The sequence below is a fragment of the Hirundo rustica genome, chromosome 1 (genome assembly GCF_015227805.2).
Source record: "Hirundo rustica isolate bHirRus1 chromosome 1, bHirRus1.pri.v3, whole genome shotgun sequence".
Classification (NCBI taxonomy): domain Eukaryota; kingdom Metazoa; phylum Chordata; class Aves; order Passeriformes; family Hirundinidae; genus Hirundo; species Hirundo rustica.
The window spans coordinates 100291339-100317640 of NC_053450.1; the positions used below are offsets into that span (position 1 = coordinate 100291339).

At 41.1% G+C, this 26302-nt stretch overlaps 1 protein-coding gene across 4 annotated transcripts in view; it reads left to right on the forward strand.

The window, feature by feature from the left end:
* Positions 1-26302, forward strand: part of ITGA9 (integrin subunit alpha 9) — a 287285-nt gene that overhangs the window by 253642 nt on the left and 7341 nt on the right. For all 4 annotated transcript variants that reach the window (XM_040055828.2, XM_040055806.1, XM_040055835.2 and 1 more), the window contains exon 27: positions 15449-15568. In XM_040055828.2, coding sequence (XP_039911762.1) covers positions 15449-15568 — 120 coding nt within the window. The remainder of the gene's footprint in view (positions 1-15448; positions 15569-26302) is intronic.

The window sequence follows — 26302 nt, forward strand, 5'->3', positions numbered from 1 at the left end:
AGAAACACTGCCCCACCTGGATTTAATGACTGGGCCATGGTCAGGAGGTATCCTCCTCCTTCTCCCCTGGAGTTACAGGAGAAAGACAAAACATCTCCTAAAAAACCAGCCTGCAACAGATGAAATAGAATACACATTTCTAGGTTGCATAATCCACTACACTGACTCTGCCCCACACTTGGCTTCCAAATCCACTAAATTGTTTCCCCATGCCTCCAGAGTCACCCCTTTCTGATTTCCTTTAATGTATACTACTGCCACTTCTGGTAATTGTAAGGTTTCTAGTACCTCCAAAATAAGCTTTTCATGAACCAGTCCTTTCTCCTTTGAATTTAGTAGCCCTCTCTCTTCTCAAATCCTTCCAAAGGTATGCACTACCCCAAAAGCATATTTTGAATCTGTATACACTGTTCCCCTTTCTTGTGTTAATATTCTTAGAGCTTGTTTTAGGGCATATAACTCACAAGCTTGGGCTAACTAGTTGGCAGGTAACTTTCCCTCTTCTATGGCTACCAAACCTTCATCAGTTGTAGTGTACCCTGATATCCATTACCCTCAAAGATCCATCAATGTACAATCACTTTCCCCTTTGGAGCGGTTAATCTGTTAGGTCCTCTCTTACCTTAGTTTGGTAGTTAATAACCTCTAGGCAATCATGCAACCTTTCACTGGTTCTCCATACAAAACTGGGCAGGATTAAGATGGTTATCTACAATTAGCTCTAAGTAATTATGTATTAAAATGGCTTCATACCTTAACACTCAGGAGTTGTTAAGCCATTTCTCAGCCTTTTGACTTAGAATACTCCTAACTGAGTATGGGGTATATACTTACAATTTTCCCACAAAGGTCAATTTTCTGCTTTCTTCTACTAGTAGGGCAATCACTGGTCACTGCCTGAATGCAAGCTGGCCACCCTCGGCTGACAGGGTCTAGCAGTCTTCATAAATAGGCTACTGGTTTCCTGGATCCTCCCCAGTCCTGGGCCAGAACTTTATGTGCTACCCCTTTTTCTACATCCACAAACAGATAGGAAGGTTTGTCTAAGGCAGTGCACTCCATGCCAGTGCACTGACTAATTTCTGTTTAAAATCTTCAAACTTTTTCTCATCCTCCTTTTCCCACCTAATCTCATCTTCTACTAACTTTTCACACAAGAACTTGATGGCCTGAGTGTGCCCTTCAGTCTATAGCCTACAATATCCTAACAGGCATAAAAATATTCTAACCTCTCTCTTAGTTTTTGGCCATGGGAGTAAGACTATCCCTGTAATTCTGTCCCTTGACAAATTATATGTCCTAGGTATTTTTCTTCATATTCTACACATTGAAGCTTCCTTTTTTGATACCCAAAGTCCTTGGTTTCCTAGAAAATTTAATAATGCTATGGTGGAATCCTGGACTTTGTTTTCCTCCTCTCCCGAGAGAACCAAATCATCTACATATTGGGTAAATTTTATTTCAGGTGTGACGGAGAAAAGTTGTAATACTTCTAGTGTTTGACCAAATAAGTTGGGGGATTCAGAAAATCCTTGGGGTAACCTTGTCTACCAAAGCTGTTGCTTTCTTCCTGAACTGGGGTCCTCCCATTCAAAAGCAAATATATCCCTACTTCCCTCGGCTAATGGACAAGCCCAAAAAGCATCTTTTAGATCTATCATACTAAACCACTGGTGTGATGGGGGAGTATTACTCAGTAGTGTATAGCAGTTGGGCACTACTGGCTATCAATTCACAGTTCTTTTATTCACTTCCCTCAAGTCTTGGGACAAGCCAGTAAATTCCATCTGACTTCCTTACCGGCAATATGGGTATATTATGGGGGGACATACATGGTTCTAAGGTCCCTTCTTCAAGCAAATCTTGGACCACCAGCTGCAACCTTCGTCTCCCTTCTAGAGAGAGTGGGTATTGCCATACCCAAACTGGGCAGTTTTCATCAATTATTTTTATTACTATAGGATTCCTGGTCTTGACCACACTATTTCATGAATCTTCTCCTCATCTTCCTTTCTGAATCCAAGAAGCTTAACTACCATTTTCCCTTCCTCTGGGAGCACCCCAATGCCCAACTGCATCTGTAAATCCCATCCCAATAAATCACACCCTGCTTCTGGAACTAATAGAACATCCTCAGTTGGTATTTCATTTGTCCCTTCAAACCTTACTTGCTTTATAACTAATGCTTTAAACATATCCCCTTCTGAGCCCACTATGTACACAGTATCTTGACTCTTTTCATACCCCTTTGGAATTTTACAAACACAAGTTCTTTCAGCTCCTGTATTTACCAAAAATTCAAATTCTTCCTCCTGGGAACCCATTTTTAAGGTTGTCGAGGGCTCCTGATGGTACTCTGTCCCCAGGAGTGTCCCTGACACCCTTAGTCTTCCGCCTTACCTTTTCACTCGTTCTTATAAACCTTCAGATCCCTTTCCCTTTGTGGACAATTTTTCTTGATATGTCCTTTCTCCTTACAGTAGAAATGAGTCCTGTCCCAAGGAATCTTACCCCATCTTCAACCATTCTCTCCTGATCAAGGTCTTTCTCCTTTATAGGGGTTGTTCCTCACATGCCTCACTCTTAATGGCAGTTACCATTACCCTGGCCTTTGCCTTCGCCTTCTCATCTCTCTTGACATACACCTTCTGTGCCTCCTTTAAGAGATCTTCCAATCTGTAGCAATGGGGAGCAAAGTGACACAGTCCCCCTTATGCATCCGAAGGAGATGGCTTTATTGTAGAACTCGCATCCTTTTTATACCTTTATTCTCTACCCGACATAACTGAAGCCAAACTGAGGCCTAACAGTACTTAACAGAAAGAAGGCACCCATTGGCTGGCCCAGCTGCAGTGCTGCTGTCCACATGTTCTACCATGCAATCCCCTTTCTGCTCATACGCTGTCCATGTGTCCCTCCAGCCAATCACAATCTCACTTTCAGTTGAGTCTCCCTCACTGGAGATATTGCAGAACCATCTGGATGCAGTTCTGTACAATGTGCTCTAGAATGATCCTGCTTGAGCAGGGAGGTTGGACCAGATGACCCGTTGTGGTCCCTTTCAACCCTACCAATTCTCTGTTTCTGTGAAATGCATGATAACATCTCACTGACAGAAAAAAAACCAGTGTGTATAAATCAGCTATATTCAAATTCTTCTTCCAGGAAAGCTGCTATTTTAATCAGCATTAAATTAACCTGTGAAAGTGAGATGAAGGATGTCTGAGTACTTCTTTATTGGAACACTGAGAGAAAACACAGTGACCCCTTTCTCTTATTTGTGCCTGTAATTCTTGTGGCTGTTTGCTAAGGCTACATGTGCTTATGGAAAGAGAGAAGTGTTTGTTAGTGGTATCTTGAGAGGCTGTTCTCCCATCTCCCACTCAAAGAAGAGCTGTTGCCTGCACTCGCTCAGGATCCCCATGGCTTTCTCTGAGGGTTGGAAATCTGCATGGTTGGAGAACCCAGAGCATATCTGGCCCCTGTACCAGTGCTGCCATATCTTTCCTTTTGCAGCCTTTTCTTGAATGCCCATCTTCAAGATTCATAGAAGTTGCATGATAGTGCATTGCCTTTTCTGTCTCATAAATGAAGCTGTCTGAACAGGGTTAGCAGTGAGTGAATGTATTTTAGGGGTCTTTCATTGACCTTTCATCTTGGGATTGCATAATTCTATGTGACTATAACTCCTGGATTTTCACCTATTTTTAACAGTTGATCTTTAAAAAACAGTGATTTAGCAGCTCATATCTACAAAATGGTTTTGGCATTTTTAAGCAAAGATGATGAAAGTGGTTTCTGAAGGAGGGATAAAAACTAGCTACTTTGTCGTGCAAAACAAAGCCAGACGAAGCAAATGAATTACCTTTAAAAAACAGCCTGCTGCTTCTGCATTTGCTGGATATTAAATTGCAAAATTTAACATAGAAATAGCCCTCTCTCCCTGAGGAGAGACGTTCTTGAGTTTTCCACTGAGGAACTAGTTTTGATTGAAATAAGAGACTGAAAATTCACATAGTGTATATGAATAATGTAATTTGCTCCCATTGTCTTCTTGAGACACATGGTGGGAAGGCTCTTTGTTGTCTGTATTTCCCTCCCATACATGCTATAGAAAAAGAGAGAACAGCTCCTAGCATTTCCAAAAGAACCCATGCCTGCATGTGTCCTTGCCTCTCACACAGTGTGTATTTTAAAGCACAGCAGGGTTGATTTATATTGTTAGGAAAATTAATCCACGGACACTAGAGGTTTATGTCCAAAAAGGAGACAGAGGAGTCCTTTTACTTTATTCAAATAAAGGGAGAGACCATGGGGCATTTCCCCTGGGGCCTCTCAGATTTTCGGAGGATGCAGCCTCCTTTTTATCCTAATTTCCCAGCCGCATTTCCCTCTCTCTTTCCCTATTGGCTGAGGTACTTGGGAGGTACAGACTTCCTGATATGCTAAGACCTAAGATTCCCCTTTTAATATATAATCCCCCTAATTTTTCATTCTTATGGAGTTTATGGGTTTTCCCCATTGTTTCTTTCATCTTTCAATATTCAATTTCATTTACAAACAAACTTATGGATTTTTGTAAAGGCAAGTATCTTCTTTTCCATTCATCAATCAGTAGAATCCTTCCCATTGTTTCTCTTATCTCTCAGTGCTAGTTTTATCTACCAGCAGACCCAGGGCTTGTTTGTAAACACAAATCTTATCATTCCTCTCAATGTTTAATAGTGATGTATGAGTTGTCCAGATTTTTTGGGGAAAAAAGTAGTTAACAAGCTGTCTTGATTTAAAAGACAAATATCTGCCAAGGAAGGTGGAAACCTTCCTGGAATGCAAGGATCACCCCTCCCTCCAAATTATTGTGACTTCAAAAATTTCAGGGCTTCGAGGCAAGAATATGGGAAAAGGAATAATGGTTCTTTACTAGAATATATATATGCAACAAGACAGAGCAAACAACAACAACGATTTAAAAAAAAAAAAACCAAACCAATAACAGACTTTTCCCACCCGTTCAGCTATTTTTCCTTTGGTGTAGTTACAACTACAACAGGGGGTGATGGTGACTCAGGTGAAGCAGAGGAGGTGCCGTACCCCCCTCATGGCTTCAGGGGGCTACTGACACAAGAGTAGGACATCCCTGGTCGTGATACTAGCTGCTCAGGTGAGAGTGGGGGAAAAGAAAAGGAAAATTATTCCCCCAGGCACCCACACAAGTGGTGATCAGTCTTCTCCACTGCTGATTGTAGCCGGTATATGCTGGGAAGGAAGGCAGAGCTTTATTTTGATGTTGCACTACCATACAGAGAAGAGGTCTGGTGGGGGAAGCTCCAGCTTCAGTCATATTGACTTATTAAAGAAATATGGGTATTGCTCTAGTATCGATACCCAGCTGTGACAGACAAAACCTCTCTAACAGTTTAAAGTTAGAAAGTGTATGTTTATTACGGCTGGGCAGCACGCAGGATAGTTCCCTGATATGCACTGTGAAATTCACAGGTAATTACAAAGCCTTTTATTTGCAAAAGTGTTGAATACCCAAAATAAAAATACATGTTCATACCCTGTCACCCCCCATTCCTCGCTTCATATGCTAATTGGAAAAAAGGCAATTAAGCATGTGTAGTTTGTTTCTTAAAATGAGTCGGGGGTCTATTCTGGGGAGGAGTCACCAAAAATGAGGAAGTAAGATGAGTCTTCCTCGTTCCTGACCTTTCTACCTTTTCAATGCATTCGTGATAAATGAATCTTTGGTAGAACTTATAGTTTCCTGAGTTCAATGGGTCCTTTAAGCAGGAAATCTGCAGCTATCTCATGTCCTATTTACCACATTTTGTTTTTCATTACAAGCACAGCTGCATAAACATAAAGCTGACAAGCAATGAGTTACTAAATCCGGGACAGCTTATCTAAGATCCGGCTTCTGTTAACTGCGAACAAAGCTTACCTATCTACTTCCACTAATTCAGCAACTTATTACCTTAACTTTCCTAAAATCCCTAATTCTTCAAATTTAATGTCTCATTCCCCACTTCTCCTTTGAAATGAGTAAATTCCTTTACTCATTATACGGATTCTTCCTCATCTATCTAAGCTGTACAGCTAGTGTCTCTCAAGACCAAGCCATACGCCTTTGACAGTGATGTTAAAGCTGCCGCTTGTCGTAGCATCCTCTAATTCTAAACAAGTATTACAACAGATAACACTAAACTTATGCTGACTAAAATAAGCAACACAGCTATAGGGTGGATTAAGGCATTCAGTATACTGGTTGCTGTCAGTGACCACCCAAAAAGCACATCCTACCAATGGTGAGACAAAGCCTTTTAAAAACCCCTTTGATGATCTCTGTATCATGGTGTATCATAATTGATATATTTTCCCCTCCATCTCTAATTTTTTTAAAGATTTCTCTCAATTCGTGATGTTTCAACAATTGAGCAACTAAAGGCAAATTCATTCCTATGGGCACAGGTAGTATCTTCTGCACAGTGGCTAGGTTGGCCTTTATATATTGATGTGATATTACAGGTGCCTGATGGGAAAAATCACATCCCTTAATTCTAACAAAATTTAGTCCATTTATTCATTGTCCCGAGTGAGCTTTTAAAGCTTTAGTTCATTATCACCTGGTGTGACCTTCTAAATTCTCCCTGGGGCTTTCTTCACTCGGGAGTGATGGATCCAGGTCTTCTCTTCTTTGATCTTGGTTGCAGTGAAGGTAGTGTGGAGCACCTGGAAACCTGGAATGGTCCTTCCCACTGTGGTTCTAAGGTTTTTTCTGCAAAAGACTTAACATACACACAATCTCCAGGTTGTACATCATGTACTGGCCCATCTAGTTCTTTGTTTTGAGTTCCAGCCACATATTTCTCAATTTCTCTAAACTGTTTATTTAGGGCCACCATATATCCATGTAGTGTTTCTTCCCCTACTTGAATGGGTGCTGCTCCCCCTTGAACTGCATAAGGCCTTCCATACAGTATTTCAAAAGGGCTTAGTTTCTCTTTTGCCCTTGGTTTTGTCCGAATTCGCAATAAGGCCAATGGGAGAGCCTGGGGCCAGGGGAAATTTGCTTCTTGTCCCAATCTCACAGTTTGTTGTTTAATCAAATGGTTTATCTTTTCCACCTGGCCACTAGATTGAGGGTGGTATGGGGCGTGCAATTCCCAGTCTATTCCTAGGTGTTGACTTATTTGCTGCACAATTTTTGAAATAAAGTGTGGTCCCCCTGTCTGAAGATCTGGTGGCTGGGACTCCCAAATCGTGGTATTATCTCTTGCAACAGCGTTTTGGTCACCTCTTGGGTCTTAGCTGTCCTGGCAGGAAACGCTTCTGGTCATGCTGAAAAGGTATCAGTTAACACCAATAGGTATCGATAACCTCCCTTCCTGGGCAGTTCTGTAAAATCAATTTGCCATTGTTGCCCAGGTCCACAACCGTTCCAAATTTGTCCCACTTTAGGCTTTGGGGTATTTTTAGGGTTAGTTTGGAGGCAAAGACTACATTGATGAGTTACTTGTATCATGGTGCCCTGCAACTTCTTGGCCATAATTCTTTCTTTCAAATGGCTATACAGGGCATCTATTCTCCAGTGTGTTTTCTCATGTTCCCTCTGTACTAATGACCACAACAAATAGGAGGGTACTGCAAGTTTCCCTTTTTCTGTTATAGCCCATTCCTCCTGGTTATAACCTGCCTTTTCTACCTTGATAAGTTTCTTACCTTTCTTATTGTACATTGGCTTACCTTCAATAGAATTTTTTCCATCTGGAATCAATGCTGCCTCAACAGCCTTATTAGGTACCTCATCTTTTGCTGCGTCTTTTGCCTCTCTGTCTGCCAGCATATTCCCTTCTTCGAATTCAGAGCTCATTTTTTGGTGTGCCTTGATGTGCATTATGGCTACTTTCTCAGGTAGCTGTACAGCATCTAATAACCTCAGTATCTCTTGTGCGTGTTTAATACTCTTGCCTTGTGAATTCAGCAGTCCTCTTTTCTTCTAGATGGCTCTGTGAGCATTAACCGCTCCAAATGCATACCTTGAGTCTCTATAGATGTTGATCTCTTTTCCTTTTGCCAGCTCTAGAGCTCTGATTAAGGTAATTATTTTAGCCTTCTGTGCAGATGTATTAGTTGGTAATGGTCCAGACTCTATTACCTCCTTGCTTGTGATAACTGCATACCCAGCATGCCGTCTTCTACTGAGGACATAGCTGCTTCTATCAGTAAATCAGGTCTCAGCATCCTGAAGTGGAGTGTCCTCCAGATCTGGGTGGCTGGAGTAGGTAGCTTCAATGGTCTCCAGGCACTCATGGATCAGTGGTTCTCCCATGCTCCTGCTGAGGAAGGAAGCCCGGTTCACATTGTTAGTTACCACAATTTCAACATCATCTTGTTCTACCAGTATGGCTTGGTACTTCAGAAACCTCTGTGGGGAGAGCCAATGTCTTCTTTTTGCCTCAAGGACTGCAGACATCGTGTGACTAGCACAGTCATCTTCTGGCCTAGGGTGAATTTGCGTGCCTCTTGGATGTTTATTGCCACTGCTGCAACTGCTCTGAGGCACTCTGGCCATCCTTAAGCTGTTGTGTCCATTTATTTGGAAAGATAGTCCACTGCCCTCCAGTACGGGCCTAAGTTCTGTGCTTATATTCCCAAAGCAATCCCTTTCTTCTTGTGGGAAAACAGGAAAAATGGTTTACTCACATCTGGAAGTCCCAGGGCTGGAGCTTCCATAAGGGCCTTCTTTAGTTGGTCGAAGGCTCGAGTTGCTTCTTTTGTCCACTGAAGATCTCTGCTCCTTTCTGTGATCAGGGCATACAGAGGTTTAACAAGCAACCCATCATTATATATCTACAGTCTGCACCACCCTGTCATGCCTAAAAAGGTTCTTAGTTCTTTCACTGTCTGAGGTTTTGGGATCTGGCATATTGCTTCCTTGCGATCCTGCCCCGAAGTCCTTTGTCCAGCATTTACTTTGTAACCCAGGTAAATGACTGTTTGCTTCACCATTTGGGCTTTCTTCTGGGATACTCGATACCCCTGCAGGCCTAGAAAGTTTAGGAGGCTTACCGTCCAGTCCACGCATGTCTCTTGGGTCTGGGTGGCTATTAAGAGATCATCCACATACTGGAGTAACTGTCCTTCTCCTGGTGGAGGTTCCCAAGACTCTATATCCTTTGCAAGCTGCTCCCTAAATGTAGTGGGGAGTTCCTGTACCCCTGCAGTAACACACACCATATCAGCTGAGTTTTTCTTCCAGTTTTAGGGCTTTCCCACTCAAATGCAAAAATTTTCTGGCTGGCTTCATGGAGAGGGAGGCAAAAGAAAGCATCCTTTAGATATAGAACAGTAAACCAAGTTAGTTCAGGTGTTAAACAGGTTAACAAGGTGTAGGATTGGCAACCACTGGATACAAGTCTTCAGTTACCTTGTTAACACCTTAAATCTTGTACTAATCTTTATGACCCATCAGGTTTCTTTACTGGCAGGAGTATTAAAATCAGATTGACACTCTCTCGGTAGTCTTAGCTGCAGAGAGTTCTCATTAATTGGGCTAACCTCTTCTATATCTTCCTTCTTTAGGGGGTATTGTTTAACCCTTACTGGCTGTCCTCCCTCTTTAAGCCTGATTTGCACTGGTAGTGTATTCTTTGCTCTTCTTGATATATTGGAGGCCCATACTCCTGGAAACACTTGATCCATTATTTTCCTAAAATTTTCCTTTTTACTTGCCACTTCAATTTCTTTGCTTATTAGCATTAAGCTTAACAGTTCTACATATTGTTGATCCTTTACCTCCAAACTAATTTCCCCATTTTTGAATATTATTCTTGCTTCCAGGTGCTCTAGCAAATCTCTGCCCAAAAGTGCAGATGGAGCATTAGGCATGTATAAAAATCGATGGATGCCCCACTGTTTTCCCAATTTATACTTTAATGGTTTGCAAAAATAAACTCTTTCAGATTGGCCAGTCACCCCTTTTACCATAACACAGTTATTGGTTACAGGTATTAGGGCCTTATTCAACACTGAAAATGTTGCCCCTGCGTCTATCAAAAATTTCACTTCTTTTTCTTTGTTCTCCAGTTTAACTATAACCAGAGGGTCCCCTAGGGCAGGGCCCTTCTCTCGGTTTTTGTTCCAAGATTCAGGTGGTTTTAGAGTCTTTTTGCCTTCTGCAAAGCCCTGAGCCAGATGCAACAAAGAGACGGAGTCTTCAGGTTCTGATTTTTCAAGGTTGCATGCTCTGTTTATTGTTTCTTATCTTACAATTTTCTCAATGCCCAACTAAGGTCTGTGCAGTGGCTCGGGCATCTGGTGACTCCTCCTGCACTGGGCTGTCACTATCTTTTATACTAATTGTTACGTGTTCTTTATTTATCATTACTTACCAATACCTATCACTTATACTAAAAAGGTCATCCCTACTTTGACCCAATCTCTTTAAACTACTTTGTGCCACCGTCACTGCAGAAAACGGAGTGAGGGAAGAAGAAAGAAGAAGCAGGAGACAACGCCTAAAATCCTTCATCTTGCTCCGATTCACTTCCATACTAGAAACCCAAACCTACTGTTTTTTCACCCTGTGATAAGCTAAACTACTATCTTTCACACTCTTGTGGCTCGCAATCCATCCCACAGTGCAGGAAGCCTTTCCCATGGACTGGGATCAAAGCCAATGTCCCTCTGGGCTCTGTGCCAGGGTCCTAGACCCCCCTGTCTAGGTCTCTGACCCTCCAGGGCAGCCAAAGGAATGCCCTGGACTCCAACACTTCTTAGTCTTCCTTTACATGAGCAACCACTTTTTCCCTTTTCTGATCACCTTTTCTATGTTCATCACCCTTTCTTAATTCTGGGCACTGGTTTTTCCAGTGACCAAATTTCTTGCAAAATGTACATTGATCTTTTCCTAGTTGGGGTGGTCCTTGTTTTGGCAGATCTTGCCCATATTTTCCCTCTTTTACTACTGCTACTAATTTCTTCATCTCCTGTTTATTCTAAATTCTGGCTGTTTGGACCCTGGATCTTCTGTAGTTTTTGCCTGATGTCTCCAATAGACTGTACTAAAAATCAGAATGAATTGTTTCTCAGTCTTTGTTAAGGCATCAAGCAGCAGTTGCAGGTCTGCCCAATCAGGTGAATGTTGCTTAATTATAAACTTCATTTTCTTAGCAACCCCTTTTGGATCACTTTGATAGCCCTTAGTAATCTTTTCCTAAATCTCTAAATTAATCGAGAAAAAGGGAACCCTAATCAGTTCTGTTTTTCTATCAGAGGTTATTGCTTGTCTTAGAGGTGCTGTATGACCTCTCTGGTTTGTTTTTGGGTTTTTGACGCTATAGGTCCTTGTGGGGGAAGCTTAGGATCTGGTGAGAGGGGTTCAGGTTCCTCCCACTCACTGTCACTGCTAGGCAGTAGTGGATAAAATTTGGATGGTTCCCTGGGTTCAGGAGTGGGTGGAGAAACCCCTCATCCTCCACCACCCTCCTCCTTTCTTGCCTTCTAGGGGGTGGTTTAAGTATGTCTATTCACTCTAGACCACACAATGCAGTCAGGCAGTCTACCCAAATTGCTGGTTATTAATCACTTGTCAGACTAGGTCCTCTGTTATGCCTTGCTCTGGATATGTTGTTATTAAAATATATTTAAAAATTGCAAGCAACCTTCCATACACAATAGCGACTGTGCAGATGAGAGCCAAGCATATCTCTTGCTGTGCTGTAACTAAAAGACAGATGGAAACCTTGCAAAGTATCAGCTGAATTTCAGCAAAAATCTTGTGATTCCATGCTGTACTAAGAGCTGTATGAATTATGGTTATAGCCCGTTCTAAAGCTTTTTGGATTGCTGACTAAGTCTCTGCCTTTGATCCAAGACATTATTGAACAGAGAGTGGGCTATTTCAATTGCGTATCTCAGCACCAAAAATCTCCCAGCTACCTCCACCACAGCTGGAAGGCAGAGAACAAGCTCTGGGCTCTCCACTCTCTGCACACAATCAAAGCCACTAAACCAGGTTTTCCTTTTCTCCCAGAGACTCAACTCCAAACACCAACAGTATTAAGCTCACAAAGAAAATAGTCACAGGTCCCTCACGACCCCAAACACACTCAGCTAGAAGTTTTAACAAGGCCTCGCCAAAAATCTTACGGATTTCAGCCAGGATACCACACACAAATCCCTTCATAAGAAGGAGGGAGGGTTACCCTTGATCCTGTGCTGCCTCTCTGCTCCTCTGCGGTTAGGGACTACACCACCAGGACTTTAAAATATTGCTACACACTCTAGCAATTGCAAGCCTCACAAACAAGCAAAATTATATTTTCTTAACTAAAACACTCACTCACCAAAAACTTCTTAGGATTTTACAAATCCCCCTCCCCGCCCCCAGTAACTGCTCGGGTTAGCTCGGGTTTCAAACCTCCTTACACCCCTTGCTCCTTTTAACTACAAAGATAAACAATTTTAATCTACACAAATGCCTCTTTCACCTAACAAAACGTCAGCAAAATCTTATTGCCAAAAGCACACGCTGTCCAAGCTCACACACAGCTTAAATCTCCTCCAGCACACAATTTGGATACAATACAAACACTTTAAATCCTTCTTCTCTCTCAAACAGAGGTATCCCTCCGCTGATCAGGCGGGGATATCAAAAGGCTTTTACAACTTTAAGCTTGCAAAACTCCTAAAAACACACAGGTTACTAACACACTCCAAAATCACACAAATTAAAACACTTACAACACAAACTCTCACAGACTACGATATATACGGTGAGCAATAATTTTTCCACAGCCTGAACACACAAACCCACAAAACCACAAAAGCACAAAACATGGATCCATTCACATCACACGCACCCAGCGTGCCCAGGGCCTCAGTCGGGATTTTCTGTGACCCACAATGGGACCCTTCACATCCCAAAATGGACTAGCCACTTGGATTATGGATTGTCAAGGTACCTTTAAACCACAAACTGAAACCGGAGCCACTACTGCTCCTAATACATAACAACAAAACCAGTTATTCCACTGCTGCTGCTGCCCCTTCACGGGACACGAACTACCTAGGCACCTTTAAACTGTGAGCTGACACAACAAAGACCGCTTGCCACTGTCCCCACTACAGGACATGTACTACCAAACCACTGACACCAGGCTCCGCAGAGCTGTCACAACTTTTACAAACAAACCCAAGAGGCTACGTTGTGCACGAGACCTCTCTCGTGTCTTACCAACTGCCTATACCAAGGTACCTCTTTTCAAGTATAGACATACCTTTTGTCCGTAGTTCCAGCAGGTTCTGGTCTTTCCCCAGGTAGTCAGCGGGATTGCAGGAGCCCTCTTCCCAGAAGATTCCAGGTGGGCGCCCGGAAAGGTCCTGGACCCCACTGACCCCATGGCCAGAGAGAGGCCAAAATTACTTATTAAAGAAATATGGGTATTGATCTAGTATCGATACCCAACTGAGACAGACACAAACTCTCTTCATACCCCTGTCACCTCCCATTCCCCACTTCATATGCTAATTGGCAAAAAGGCTACTAAGCATGTGTAGTTTGTTTCTTAAAACGAGTCAAGGGTCTATTCTGGGGAGGAATCACCAAAAAAGAGGAAGTAAGATGAGTCTTCCTCGTTCTGACCTTTCTACCTTTTCAATGCATTCGTGACAAATGAATCTTTGGTAGAACTTATAGTTTCCTGTGTTCAATGCGTCTTCTAAGCAGGAAATCTGCAGCTATCTTATGTCCTATTTGTTATAAATGATGAAGCCAAATTAATAATTAAAACAGATTTTATTGCGCGACCAAAATCAGTCTTGGAAAGCCAGAATCAAAAGAAACAGCATCGAGCCCAGGGTCAGTGCTGAAATCAGACTCTATCGCTCTGAAATTCCCTCTGTTCGCAAATTCTGCTTCTGCCAGGCCAATTTTATACAGTTTTTCAACTAAAGCAGAGTTTCTTTCTATTCTTTCTGTCACTCTTGCTTGCTTCACATATTCATGCAGTTACTTTTCTTTGCTGTTGGCTTGACAAAACAGTTTCTGGGAAGAGATGAATGCTTATCTTGGTTTAAGGGAACCTCGTGTTGGAATGCATGCCCTTGATGATACAGATTGTCCTTATCATAGATGCATATCGGGTACTCATCATCGGGGTGTTGCTGGACTCATCCCTGGTAAAGGCCCATCCCTGTTCGAAGCCACTCTTTTCTATTGCAAATCAGGTCCTTCCTTTGCCGCTGCCCGATTTCACAATTGCAAATCAGTCCTTTTCCCTGCCTGTTGCTTTTTCAATTTTTGGAATCTTTATTTGACAAGCATGAATTATTTTATATAATATATTACATATTTACCACATTTTGTTTTTCATTACAAGCACAGCTACATAGACATAAAGCTGACAAGCACTGAGTTACTAAATCCAGGATATCTTATCTAAGATCTGGCTTCTGTTAACTGTAAACAAAGCTTACCTATCTACTTCAGCTAATTCAGCAACTTATTTTCTTATCTTTCCTAAAATTCCCTAATTCTTCAAATTTAATGTATCAGTATCACCACACAATGGCTTTGGGGAGGTTATGGGAAGGAATGACTCCCCCAGGCACCCACGTGCAATGTGCCTGTCTGTCGGTGCTGGCAGCTGATGAAGTCTCAGTCAATGGGGCGGCCAGGACTCTCTCTTGCAAGCAATGGGCTTACAAGCAGGTGGCAGGTAGAGCTCCATGGCAACGTTGAAAACGCTGTGCAGGAGAGGTCCTAGGTGAAAAAAACTCCAAATAACTCTCTCTGCTCCCAGTCAGGAAACGACTACTCCAACCCAGCTAAAAAACTCCAAAGTCTCTGTTCCCCTACCCTTCCCCAAAACTATTTCAACAGTATATCAGGGTGCTTGGCTACTCCTTTTGTTTCTTAATTGCTGTCTATTTACCTCGAAAGGCCCCCCCTAGTACCTCACTGACAACAAATGAGAAGAAATTCACTTGAGAAAACCTAACCCACAGAAACTCATCATTAATATTTCATGTGAAGCATCAGGGTTTGGCAGGACCAGAACATGATGAGTAAGACAAGCCATGCAAGATGTTGTGCCAATCCCTGACAATCCAAGGGATGGATTTTTTCATGCAAAACTTGGTGCACATTTGATGGCCCAGCACCTGAACAAGCTCAGTGTTGGGGGTTGGCGGGATAAGTGTTATGCTGGAGAGGAGGCCGATATTCTTTGGATCCAACACACAACTACTCAAAATCCACTAGAAAGCTTTAAATCCTTTGGGGAAAAATTGATGGAAAGCACTAAATTAAGGTTCCATTCCCTATTTGTTTGACAGATGAAATATGATCAGTGAGGCCACCATACAATATGTTTAATAAGATAAGTACAAGAGAAAACAATATAACTTCCAATTCTAAAATATTTTTCTAATTGCTTTATAGGTGGTCTTTGAGGCTTTTCACAATCTGGAGCCTCGTGGGTATGTTGTCGGATGGATCATTGCCATCAGTTTGTTGGTGGGAATTCTCATCTTCCTATTGCTGGCTGTGCTCTTATGGAAGGTAAGGTAACAGATGCCACATAAAACCGAAGCTAATCCCAGGGGGAAAAAAGCTGAAATTTATCCTTGTATTTAACATCCATTTTCTTTAGGAACTGAATAATTGTCTACTCCATTACAGAAGTCATTAGTCAGCAAAACCAATTTAATATACAAGTTTTGTGAAGTATATGGGGAGACTAATGATGTAGAGAAGAAATGAAAAAGTGGGGTTTTTTAGAGCCTGGTTATTAAAAGTTCAAACCTCTGATAACCATTTCAGGACAATGGAAGGTCTCTCACAGAAATCTACAGTTATAGTAAATTTAGTTACTTTGCATTTCCATGTTTTTATGATGACTAATGTTCACTGATTTCAACAGTTTCCTGAAAATCAGGTCAACTTTGCTTGACCAGCAAAACGATTGGGTGCATGTCTAGCAAAAACTGGTTGGTAGCTACTTTCCAAGAGATAGATGCCCTTGTGAGAGGAGTATCTCACAATAAATTTTTCAGATCCCTCAGACAAAGAGTTCCAGATCAGTTAAATGCCTTACCAGGGCAAGAAGCATCTGGACCTGTTAAAAGACAGACTTCACACCGTCTCTGATAAAGTGCAATTCTTTTACCCAGGTACTGTTACAGAGTAAAACTGGGCTGATGCTAACACTTGCCAGCAGCCATCTGGTGTGGTAAATAATGGAGGGAAAGGAACTTCAAGTATTTTCACTTTTCAGTTCTGTTACCAATCCATAAATTTAAAAGACTAGAGTCAAGGTCAGGGACTGTCTTTGAGAGAAGTAAATCTCAAATGCACACATGGGAACAAGTCCAGCATTATTTTGCTTCCCATGGCAGAAATCCAGGAGCCTGACTTGCACTATTTAGCAGAACGTGTGCTGCAGGCTCTGCTAGTTGACTGCTGGGGCAGGAGGCCACAGCCCCAATGTGCTGGACATATTGCTGCAGGTTGTGAAGCTATAAAATGGATTTAGAAACCTAAAACTGGCCATGAAATTCTTAAATTATATAGATGTGTGTATAGTTGGGTTATAGATTATACATTACATCACATAATATATAAATTTTATATGGTGTATAGATTTAGAGTACTTTTATAATCAGTTTTGACGATTTTTAAGTACTTACTTGCCAGGTTCATTTGAAAAACAATGTCTGACCACGGTCTACAATATCTCATAACTTCTGTTATAGCATTTGGGAAATACTTCTGATTTCTGTGTCAAATATAGTAAAAGGAAAAAAAGGCTTGTGCAATTAAGATGGAAGAATAACCATGAGAATGGAAAAATTGAGATTGCAAGAGGCTCAGGGTTTATGTCTCAATGACACATAGTTTTGATAAAGGATATATTGCTGCTGATACCTATATGATGGATTTCCTATTACTCATTTCCTGTTATAAAAAGGCATGAGATTAACTGTTTGAAAATGTGCAAGATAATAGAAACATTACCCTGTGAGTCTTCAGGTAAAACTTGCACAAGTTAAATTCTTTGTCTTCACTAGAGTTAATACAGGCCTTTTCTTCCTGGGTTAGTCTTGATACTTTGAGCTCTTTTAAATTTTACAGAGATCATTCAGTACGTGTGAAGGAACTGCCATTTTGTTGCATGAAAGTTTTGAGAGAAAATACTAGTAACAGCAGCAAATAGCTAAAACTAGGGTTACACAGCTGGTTTTGCATGCATATGTGCTGAGGCAGAGGAAATTGAGGTACTTTTCCAGAGTCAGAGATGACAGTTGGGCTTTGCCAGATGAGCTCCAGTGCTTCATCACAGACCTCCTTACGCATCCAAAGAAGATCCCTTTATTGTAGAAATTGCCCCCTTTTTATACCTTTAGTCTCCTTTGGACATAACTGAAACCAAACTGAGACCTAACAGAACTTAACAGAAGAAGGGCACCCATTGGCCGGCTCAGCTGCTTGTGCTGCTGTGCACGCAATCTATCACCCAATCAGCTTCTCGTTCATATGCTGTCCACACGTTCTTCCAGCCAATCACAATCTCACTTCCAACTGTCACTCAACTGACTCTACTAACTGCCTCTCACCCCCTCAACCGACTTCCAACAGTGCAGCCTGCAGCTGTATCTTTCCCCCAGGGCCTTCTGGTGAGCATAAGCCTTAACAACTTTAACAATTATATTCCACAGTACCCCCCAGTATTCCACAGTTAAAGCTCAGATTATATCCAGGAATGCTTGGTTCCTCCCCCAGGGCAGGTAATCTCACAATAGGAGGATTTGATTCTGAGTCATGCTGAGAGACCTTGATGGCCCATTAACAGAGATGGTTCCCCCCAGGGTGGCTCTTGGTTCCTCGAGGGAGTTATCAGGGTTGAGTCAAGGAGAAGATAACACTGCTCTACCCATTTTAACAGCTTATGTACATGGTTGTAGAATAGGAACTTTTGGTTGCATCTTACATTGTAACCCAAGAGAACTGATCAAAAAGGTCTTCCCTGCAGAGATGTAGATGGATGCACCAGTTGCCTCAGAACTTAAGAAGTCTATATTCTAATTTCTAATTTTTTTCTTCTTCATCGTCTCTCCTTTATTCAAATACATGCCAACACTATCTTTCCAAACTTACTTCTAAGTTCCTGCCCACCTTTTTCCTCTAATTTTTCAGGTTGTCTCATACACAAAAATATGATCACTGTGTGTAGCAACCTAACAGCCTGTCCTGTCTGTCCATAAAACCTGCAAAACCTGACTGACTTATTAAAGAAATATGGGTATTGATCTAGTATCGGTACCCAGCTGTGACAGACAAAACCTCTCTAACAGTTTAAAGTTAGAAAGTGTATGTATATTATGGCTGGGAAGCATGCGGGATAGTTCCCTAATTCACACTGCAAAACTCACAGGTAATTACAAAACCTTTTATTTGCAAAAGTGTTGAATACCCAAAATACAAATGCATATTCATACCCCTGTCACCTCCCATTCCTCGCTTCGTATGCTAATTGGAAAAAAGGCTATTAAGCATGCGTAGTTTGTTTCCTAAAATGAGTCGGGGGTCTATTCTGGGGAGGAGTCACCAAAAATGAGGAAGTAAGATGAGTTTTCCTCATCCTGACCTTTCTACCTTTTCAATGCATTTGTGATAAATGAATCCTTGGTAGGACTTACAGTTTCCTGTGCTGAATGGATTCTTTAAGCAGGAAGTCTGAAGTTATCTTATATCTTATTTACCACTTTTTTTTTTTTTGTTACAAGCACAGCTACATAAACATAAAACTGACAAGCAATGAGTTACTAAATCCGGGACAGCTTATCTAAGATCTGGCTTCTGTTAACTGTGAACAAAGCTTACCTATCTGCTTCAGCTAATTCAGCAACTAAAATCTTAACTTTCCTAAAATCCCTAATTCTTCAAATTTAATGTCTCATGACTTTGTTTCAGTTCTTTGAAATTCCTCGTTTTGTATCCTCAAAGCATTACATTCTCTACCATTGCATGAAAAGCTTTTCAATTTTATTGCTTTTGTTACCCATCTATCTAGTTGCTTTAAGTAAGTTCTTACTTGCTATCTCACATGTAGACTTCTCAGGGTACTACTTTTTCAATATAGGCTCTAGGTTCAGTAGACCTATAATAAGTTCTTTTCAATATCATTCCATTACAAATATTAAAAATGCAGTCAGGTGATAAGTAACTTCTGTAATTCAAGACCACTGCCTGTATTACCTTCCAAACATGGATAGATCTTCATTTTGTGTAATATCTAGGAAGCCTTGAGGAGGAAATGGGACAATGGAAGTTCTTGGCTGTCTGTAAAAATAATGAAGTTTTCACCAGGCAGAAGTTGAGTGGATCATCAGAAGTCTACTTATTTTCGTTAAGAACAATCAAAATTTGTTTTATTGCTTCCTTTTCCTGAACCAAAGCAAGCACCACAAATTTTTGTAGACCCTTGGCTTGCTGATACCAATAGGGTTTGTATTCTTGCAACAGTGACTCAAACTTTGGGTTTTCTTTAGCCAATTACTCCAATTCGCTGTGCTTTTTGAATTCTGACTGGATGTTGCAGAAAGATTGAGCTTGGTCATCTTTTATTTGTTCTTGTGCAAGTAAATGTTAATGTTGCTGTTATAGCCAAAACACTGCCTTCATCAGTGAGCTTGCTGACTGCCATGTAATATTTTTTCACTACACTCAAGAGAAAGATGGGCAGCATTTCAGTGGTGGTACGTGTCCAGTACTTGTAAAATGCCTTGCTTATCTTTCTTGATAAAATAATCTATGCAAATGTGCAACAATAATGTGACTGAGTGTCCTCTGTGGTCTCAGTGTCCTCCAAATGATAGTTGTGCGTGCCAGGGTACTTTGAGAACATCACAGCCATTGCAGCTATGTTGCTCTTATCCTGGAACCATGTAAAAAAATGTAATCCACTGGCAAGAGAGAGGTAGAGTTGTAGTTCAGAATGTGTTTCAGAAAAGATGAAAGGTAACCATCATCATGGTATGTGATGGTTATAATTTTTTTCTTGTTTCCTATCTACTTAGATTAATGGGAAAAAAGATTTTAAAAAATGCAAAACATAACCATTCTTCTACAATTCACATTTCAAGCTATTTCTCTTTTTATTTGATTGAGAGAATAAACCCTTTTGGGCATGATAAAAACACTTTAGAAATTTACCTAACAGTGAGTAAAATAAAAGCAGAAATGTTGCCTGCCCTCTGATCAGCTTCATTTTTTCCCAGTTACAAATTAAATTTTATTTTATAATCTCATCACTCTTCAAACATATTTATAATTCACATCCTAGAGAGATAGCCACAGGCCCATACTTCAGGATGTGTTTGTTGGATAAGTGCTTATACTTCTGGAGTTTAGGAAAATATAAGATCTAGTAATTCAGCCTTTGGATATGCAGAAAATAGCAGCAGGAAAAAAAAAAACCAAAAAACAACAAGAAAATCCATTGTGATGATAATTCAACAGTTTGAAATAATTTTTGACTGAAGTTTTCTGTTTTTGTGGGTGCTTGAAGAATGGTATTCTATGTGAGTGTTGTTAGATATGATATATCTGGGATTGAAGGGATTTAAATCTGGCATGGCAATTAAAGGGAGTTGTGTATGCTAAAGATTTTAAATACCCATGTTTGAATAGAGGACTTGACAGTGCTGTCACATAGCAAGAAATAACTTCACAATAATAGGTGTAATTTCCCATCTCAGACTAACACAGTTTTTGTGTGGTTTTATTGTTCAGTATTGCCAGAAACATGCTTTCTGCTCAGTATATACTGTAGATGGCAGTAAGGTTATGCTACAGAAGGGTTCATGGGCTGGAATAACTAAATTAAAGATGTGGATAAAAACCTATGGATGGTTTCAGGTTTTGAAGTGAGAAACAATAATCAGTCCTTTCTGGAGGTGCTTCAAGAAGTATTAGAACTGCTATAAGTAGGTGGTGTAGATTCAAAAACTGAAACCATCGATGGGTTTTACACACATCCTTTAATTTAGTTATTCTAGCCCGTCTATCCTTTTCTCATTTCTTGCATTGTCTTTAGTGGATGATGCCTCCTCTTCCCTTTTAACCCTTCAGCTTTCCTTGGATGAGGATGTGTGAACTCGCAGACTGCCTGATGGGGTCACTGTTCTGGGGCTGGGTATTTCTTAGCTCTATACATATAACTGTATCTGTGCAAACGTGTGTGTCTGTATATATGGAAAGTAAAATTTGGGAGAAATTAACACAATATTAGAGACTCATTGCCCATGAAACAAATTTGCAACAATTGGCCCACTGTAAACACCTATTCTACAAATGAGATCACAGCAATACTCCTGTTAAAGATGAGGATCTCTCCCTGCCTTGCTTGAAATTCAGGACTGAATTCCAGCAGTGCTTTCCTCAATGGGTTTTCTCAGTTCTCATAATGGCTTTGCATTAAACCATGGAAAAGGGATCTTGTGTCACTTCAGCCCCTGCCCCCCCGCCCCCGCCGTGATAAAGGAGCCTATATATATTCAACTCTATGTTCTATCACCTCCTACTTCGGTCCAGTTGTCTGCCTCCTTATTACCCATCACTGTATGTTAAATTCACTCATTCTCTCCAGCTTGCCATAGGTACTTATCAGCTTTCCCCATATGGTGAATACAGCTATCCTTGAATGAAATTAGTTAATTGTAAGAGATGGATATGCAGGTTGTATGGTCTTTTGTGAGACAATAACCGTGTTGTGGTTTCTTCATGGCAATTACAAAAAAAATCTCTTTCTGGTGATGGTAGGGATTTTATTACATTAAATGTAAATATGTTCACTAAAGAACAGTGTCACATAATAAATGACATCTTTGTCTCTCAAGGATGGGAAATGTATCTAATCCCTCACCACTATTTCTGAAAACATTAAAAAAACCACCAACATTAGGGTCCAGTTTCTCTTTTTGCTTGCACTTAAGTCCTCTACATAATTGTAGAGTGTCCACATAATTTACAGCAAATAAACATAATTCTTCATAGTGGAATCACCTCTAGATGTAGGGTTTCATGTTTCATTAATATTTATTACAGTTTTCAGCTCACTTTTTAACCCTACAGCAGCATTCTTTATCCAGAAAAAAGACAGTAAAATACCAAACCCCTCATTACCAACATTCAAAGACAATTCCCAAAGCAGATATTCAGAAACAGACATTTTTAAATCAAAATAACAGTGGGAAATAGTTAGGGTTTGTTTGTTTGGCCCTCAAGGAAATTCAAAAGCCTTTCTATAATTTTGATTATAACTTTTCTATATTTTGATTATAACTTCAATGGGAAGTTTTATGGTACCAAGGATGTGGTTGCATGAAAGATGAAAACCTTGAGGATTTAAAATCTATTTTAAAAACTAGAAATTGAACCTCTCTTGGCAGTTTTCTAATGCACAGAACATGTAGGTTCTGTTACAAAAAATGATAATACAAAAAAAGCCACCCACGTTTTCATAATATCTGCTCCATGAGCATATGTAAGTAGTAGCAGCAGATTCCTGTGAATAAGTACCCATGATTAATCCAGCTGGATCAGAACAAAGAAGTAGTAGGCTCTTACATGTTTTTTTGTATTATCAATAGTTCACTTCCATTTTAGATGGAAAATCTAGAGCAACTTCTGCTATTCCCTTGCAGTCTCCACTGAGCTGAATTCTGTTGGAATACTGGTGAACTTTCACTGATTTTATGATGGGGAAATCATGAGGATGTCTTCTCAAGATAAATTCTTTGATCTGGTATAGCTTGTGGGTCCAAGTACAAAAATTACTAGTAATTATATTTTTCTGCTAAAGAAAGAATTTGGTATCACTTCCAGAGGAAGTTTGAAGAATTGGGAACTAGAGAAACTCCTCTCCAATTCTCTCTTCCTGAATCCTTTCATACAGTGTTCTGGAAGAGGCTAGGTAGTGAGAAAATTCAACAGTCAATTCTGTGAGTTGATTTTTCAGAACAGAACTACAATTATCCATGCATTTGAATGTACATAACAGCAGATAAAACTTTGGTACATGAGAAAGATACTATGTTCACAGTCTGTGCACAAGAATGACTGAAGAAATGACTTTTCAGGTCTAATTCCAGTTTTTCAGGGGGGTATCCAGGTCATGGGACCTTTGTAACATTGAGATCATGGGCATTTATATGTATGTCTGCCTACTTTGCATTTATAAAGTAGTTGCCTTTGTGCTTTAGAAATGGTATTCTCTAATTAGTGCTCCCACTAAAACTTGGAGCCTTTCACTCCTCCCTGCCCTTACCTGCTCCCCTGTGGTGGGCTGGAGAGATGTGGAAGAACAAAAGGTAACGATCACAGGCTGAGATGATTTACTGGAAACAGAAATGAGGTAAGAAAACAAACAGCAACAACAGCAATACTAATAATGAAAGTGTACAAAAGAGAGTAATTCACATACAAAAGACTCACTGAGCTCAACCTGGCCCAACCACAGCCATGCTACCCCAACCATTCCCTCCAGCTCAGAGCCAACAAACTCCATCTATCCCTCTGCCCCACCTACTCAAGTGGAAGGAGACCCTTCTCCCCTGAAGAGGCTCTTCCCTCTGCCCCCACCAATGATTTCAAGTGGTATAGAATAATCTCCATGTTATAGCCATGCCTGCTCTGGCTACTAAAAAAATTAACCCTGGCTGCAACTAGGACATTATCCACCCCTTATTCTATACCATGAACATCATGCCCAGATCCTACACCTTCCAACTCTATACATAAATATGTGTGTGTATATATAAATATGTGTGTGTGTGTGTATATAGGTATATGTATGGTGAGGGGGGGGTTATGTATGTATATAAAAGCACTGGTATCATTGCTATAGTCAATGGCCATCCCTTCAAAATGTCTGTTGAGTTCATTTAGTCCATGACTGTGGGCTCTGTCTGTCCCAGGTGCCTTGCAGGGCAGGATGGCTTGGTGTACTGTTGGGTGGTTGCAAGCTGCATCAGGAGCTCACAACTGGTGTATCTGGAGCAGTCCATACTTTTTGCCTATATTGGCTATGGCATACAGTAGCAGTGTCATTCAGCAACTGATATTATACAATTCAATGTTACAGACTATTCTTACCCAAAAATCAAATCTTCTTGACGAACAAATTGTGTTTCCCTGTCCCTCTGCATTAGCCACCATGTGCACTCAGATCCTTGAGCAAAAACAATCCCACTGATGGTTTTGCCTTTGCCGTGGAGTCAGGACTAACCCAAACTGACTTCCCTAACACATATTCCTCATATGCACCATGGGGACTTTATCCCCTTCTCTGTTATGTGGAGGCTTTGATGGGGCAGGGCAAGCTCAATTAGTAGAGCCCATAGTGTTAACTAACTAGGTGACCTCTGCTAAACATAGATCCCAATGTTTAAAGGTTCCATTACCCATTGATTTGAATGTGGTTTTTGAACAGTCCATTGTATAATTTAATTTTCCCAGAGGCTGGTGCATGAGATACACCCACTCCTTACCATGCTCTCTGGTCCAGGTGTCTATGAGCTGATTTTTTAAATGAGTCCGATTGTCTGACTCAGTTCTTTCTGGAATGTCATGTCACCACAGGATTTGCTTTTCAAGGCCCAAGACAGTGGCCATGTCAGTGGTGTGAGGCATAGGATATGTCTCCAGCCATCCAGTGGTTAATTCCACAATTGCAAAAACTTAGCGCTTGCCTTGGTGGGTTTGCAGGATTGTGATGTAGTGCTGCTGTTAGAGCAGAGATGAGTTTTCCATCTCACTTTCTCATGTTCTCTCTGTGGTCATGCAGGTAAAACTGCAGGTTACCTCGTGGTGCGTACCCCTCTCTTCAGCAGAGCAATACATGCTCCCAAGGGCAGAGACTCTGGTCTGTACTGGCAGGGGCATGAGACATTGTCTGTCTAGGTTGCTTGAGTCTTTCAAATCTGTCTGCAGTCTTCTTCAGTCTTTCCACAGCTGAGGCACAGGTTAGTAGGGAGGAAAGAAGAACTTCATATTGTCAAAGTTGGGTAATCACCTGAAGCAATGTTTCTTCTTCTTTCATTGACATGCCAAAGGGTTGGCGTATGATGATGACACGCTCCATAGAAACTTCTGCCACATGGATTGTGTACGTTGATCTTGTGTACAAGATCCCCTGATCTGGATCTTCAGGGGACTGTTTGCTATTTGCATCCCTGTAGATTACCTCCAGCACAGCTAATTCTTTCAGGTCCTGGATACCTTTCTCCATGGCATTCCACTTGTCTCAGTGCACTATTAGGTCATCCATGAGAGAATATCATTCCCTCATACTTGACAGATGTTGCCTCCAGAGGCTGAGAGTTTCTGTCCTCTTTCCAATCCCCTTGCCAATGCCTATGTCCTGGAAGAGGGATCCCAATTGCCTGGCTTCACTACCATCTAGTTTCATATTGCATGTTGTGATATCCCAGCATCAGAACAGGCAGGTCACAAGAGACTCTCCTCACTGGTGGCTGAAATGTTTTTGCATGTCTTGCAGCTCACCTGGGGGTAGGGATCAGGTGATTCTCTCTGGCCCTGCTTCTTCCTCCTGTTGTGAGCACCCTATTCTTCTTCATCCTTCACTAAGTGAACTAAATTTGAATTTCTTTGTAGGGGCACCTGCTACTGGCACAAGTTGTTCATCTGGTTCAGCTGCACTTTGAGTGGCCACAGGGTGTCTGCTGGTGTGTTTTCATTCCCCTCCCCCTGAGCTATTATGTAGTACGGGGCAATGTCCAATAAATCATAGTCTGGGCCCAGCACATTGCAATAAATTGCTCCTCTTTGGAATTGCCACAGCATTCTTGTTGCAAGTATTCTGTCACTTTATCGGGGTCCTGTAGTTTTTCAGGGATGAAATTCCAAGTCATTGGAGCAGATTTCCCCAACAACTGGGCCTTTTTCTCCCACAGTCCATGCCACTCGTGACTATCCACCATCAGGGCAGATCTCTGAAACATCATGTTAAAAAGCTATTTTATTTAATTCTCACCACACAGTGGACTGCACTGAGGACACCTAGCAGACTTAGCAACAACAACATGCTTTCCTTAGCATTCAAAGGGAATTCAAAAATCTCCAAAGCTGTTGTGACAGGCCTGAAGAAGGAAGAGGGGGTAAAAGGCTGGGGGATGCCATCCTTCCCTACTCCCCTGGCAGATTGGTTATGATTTTTACTGGACTACCAAATATTGTGCCTGAGGCAAGGGTAGGAGAACAACACTGAATACA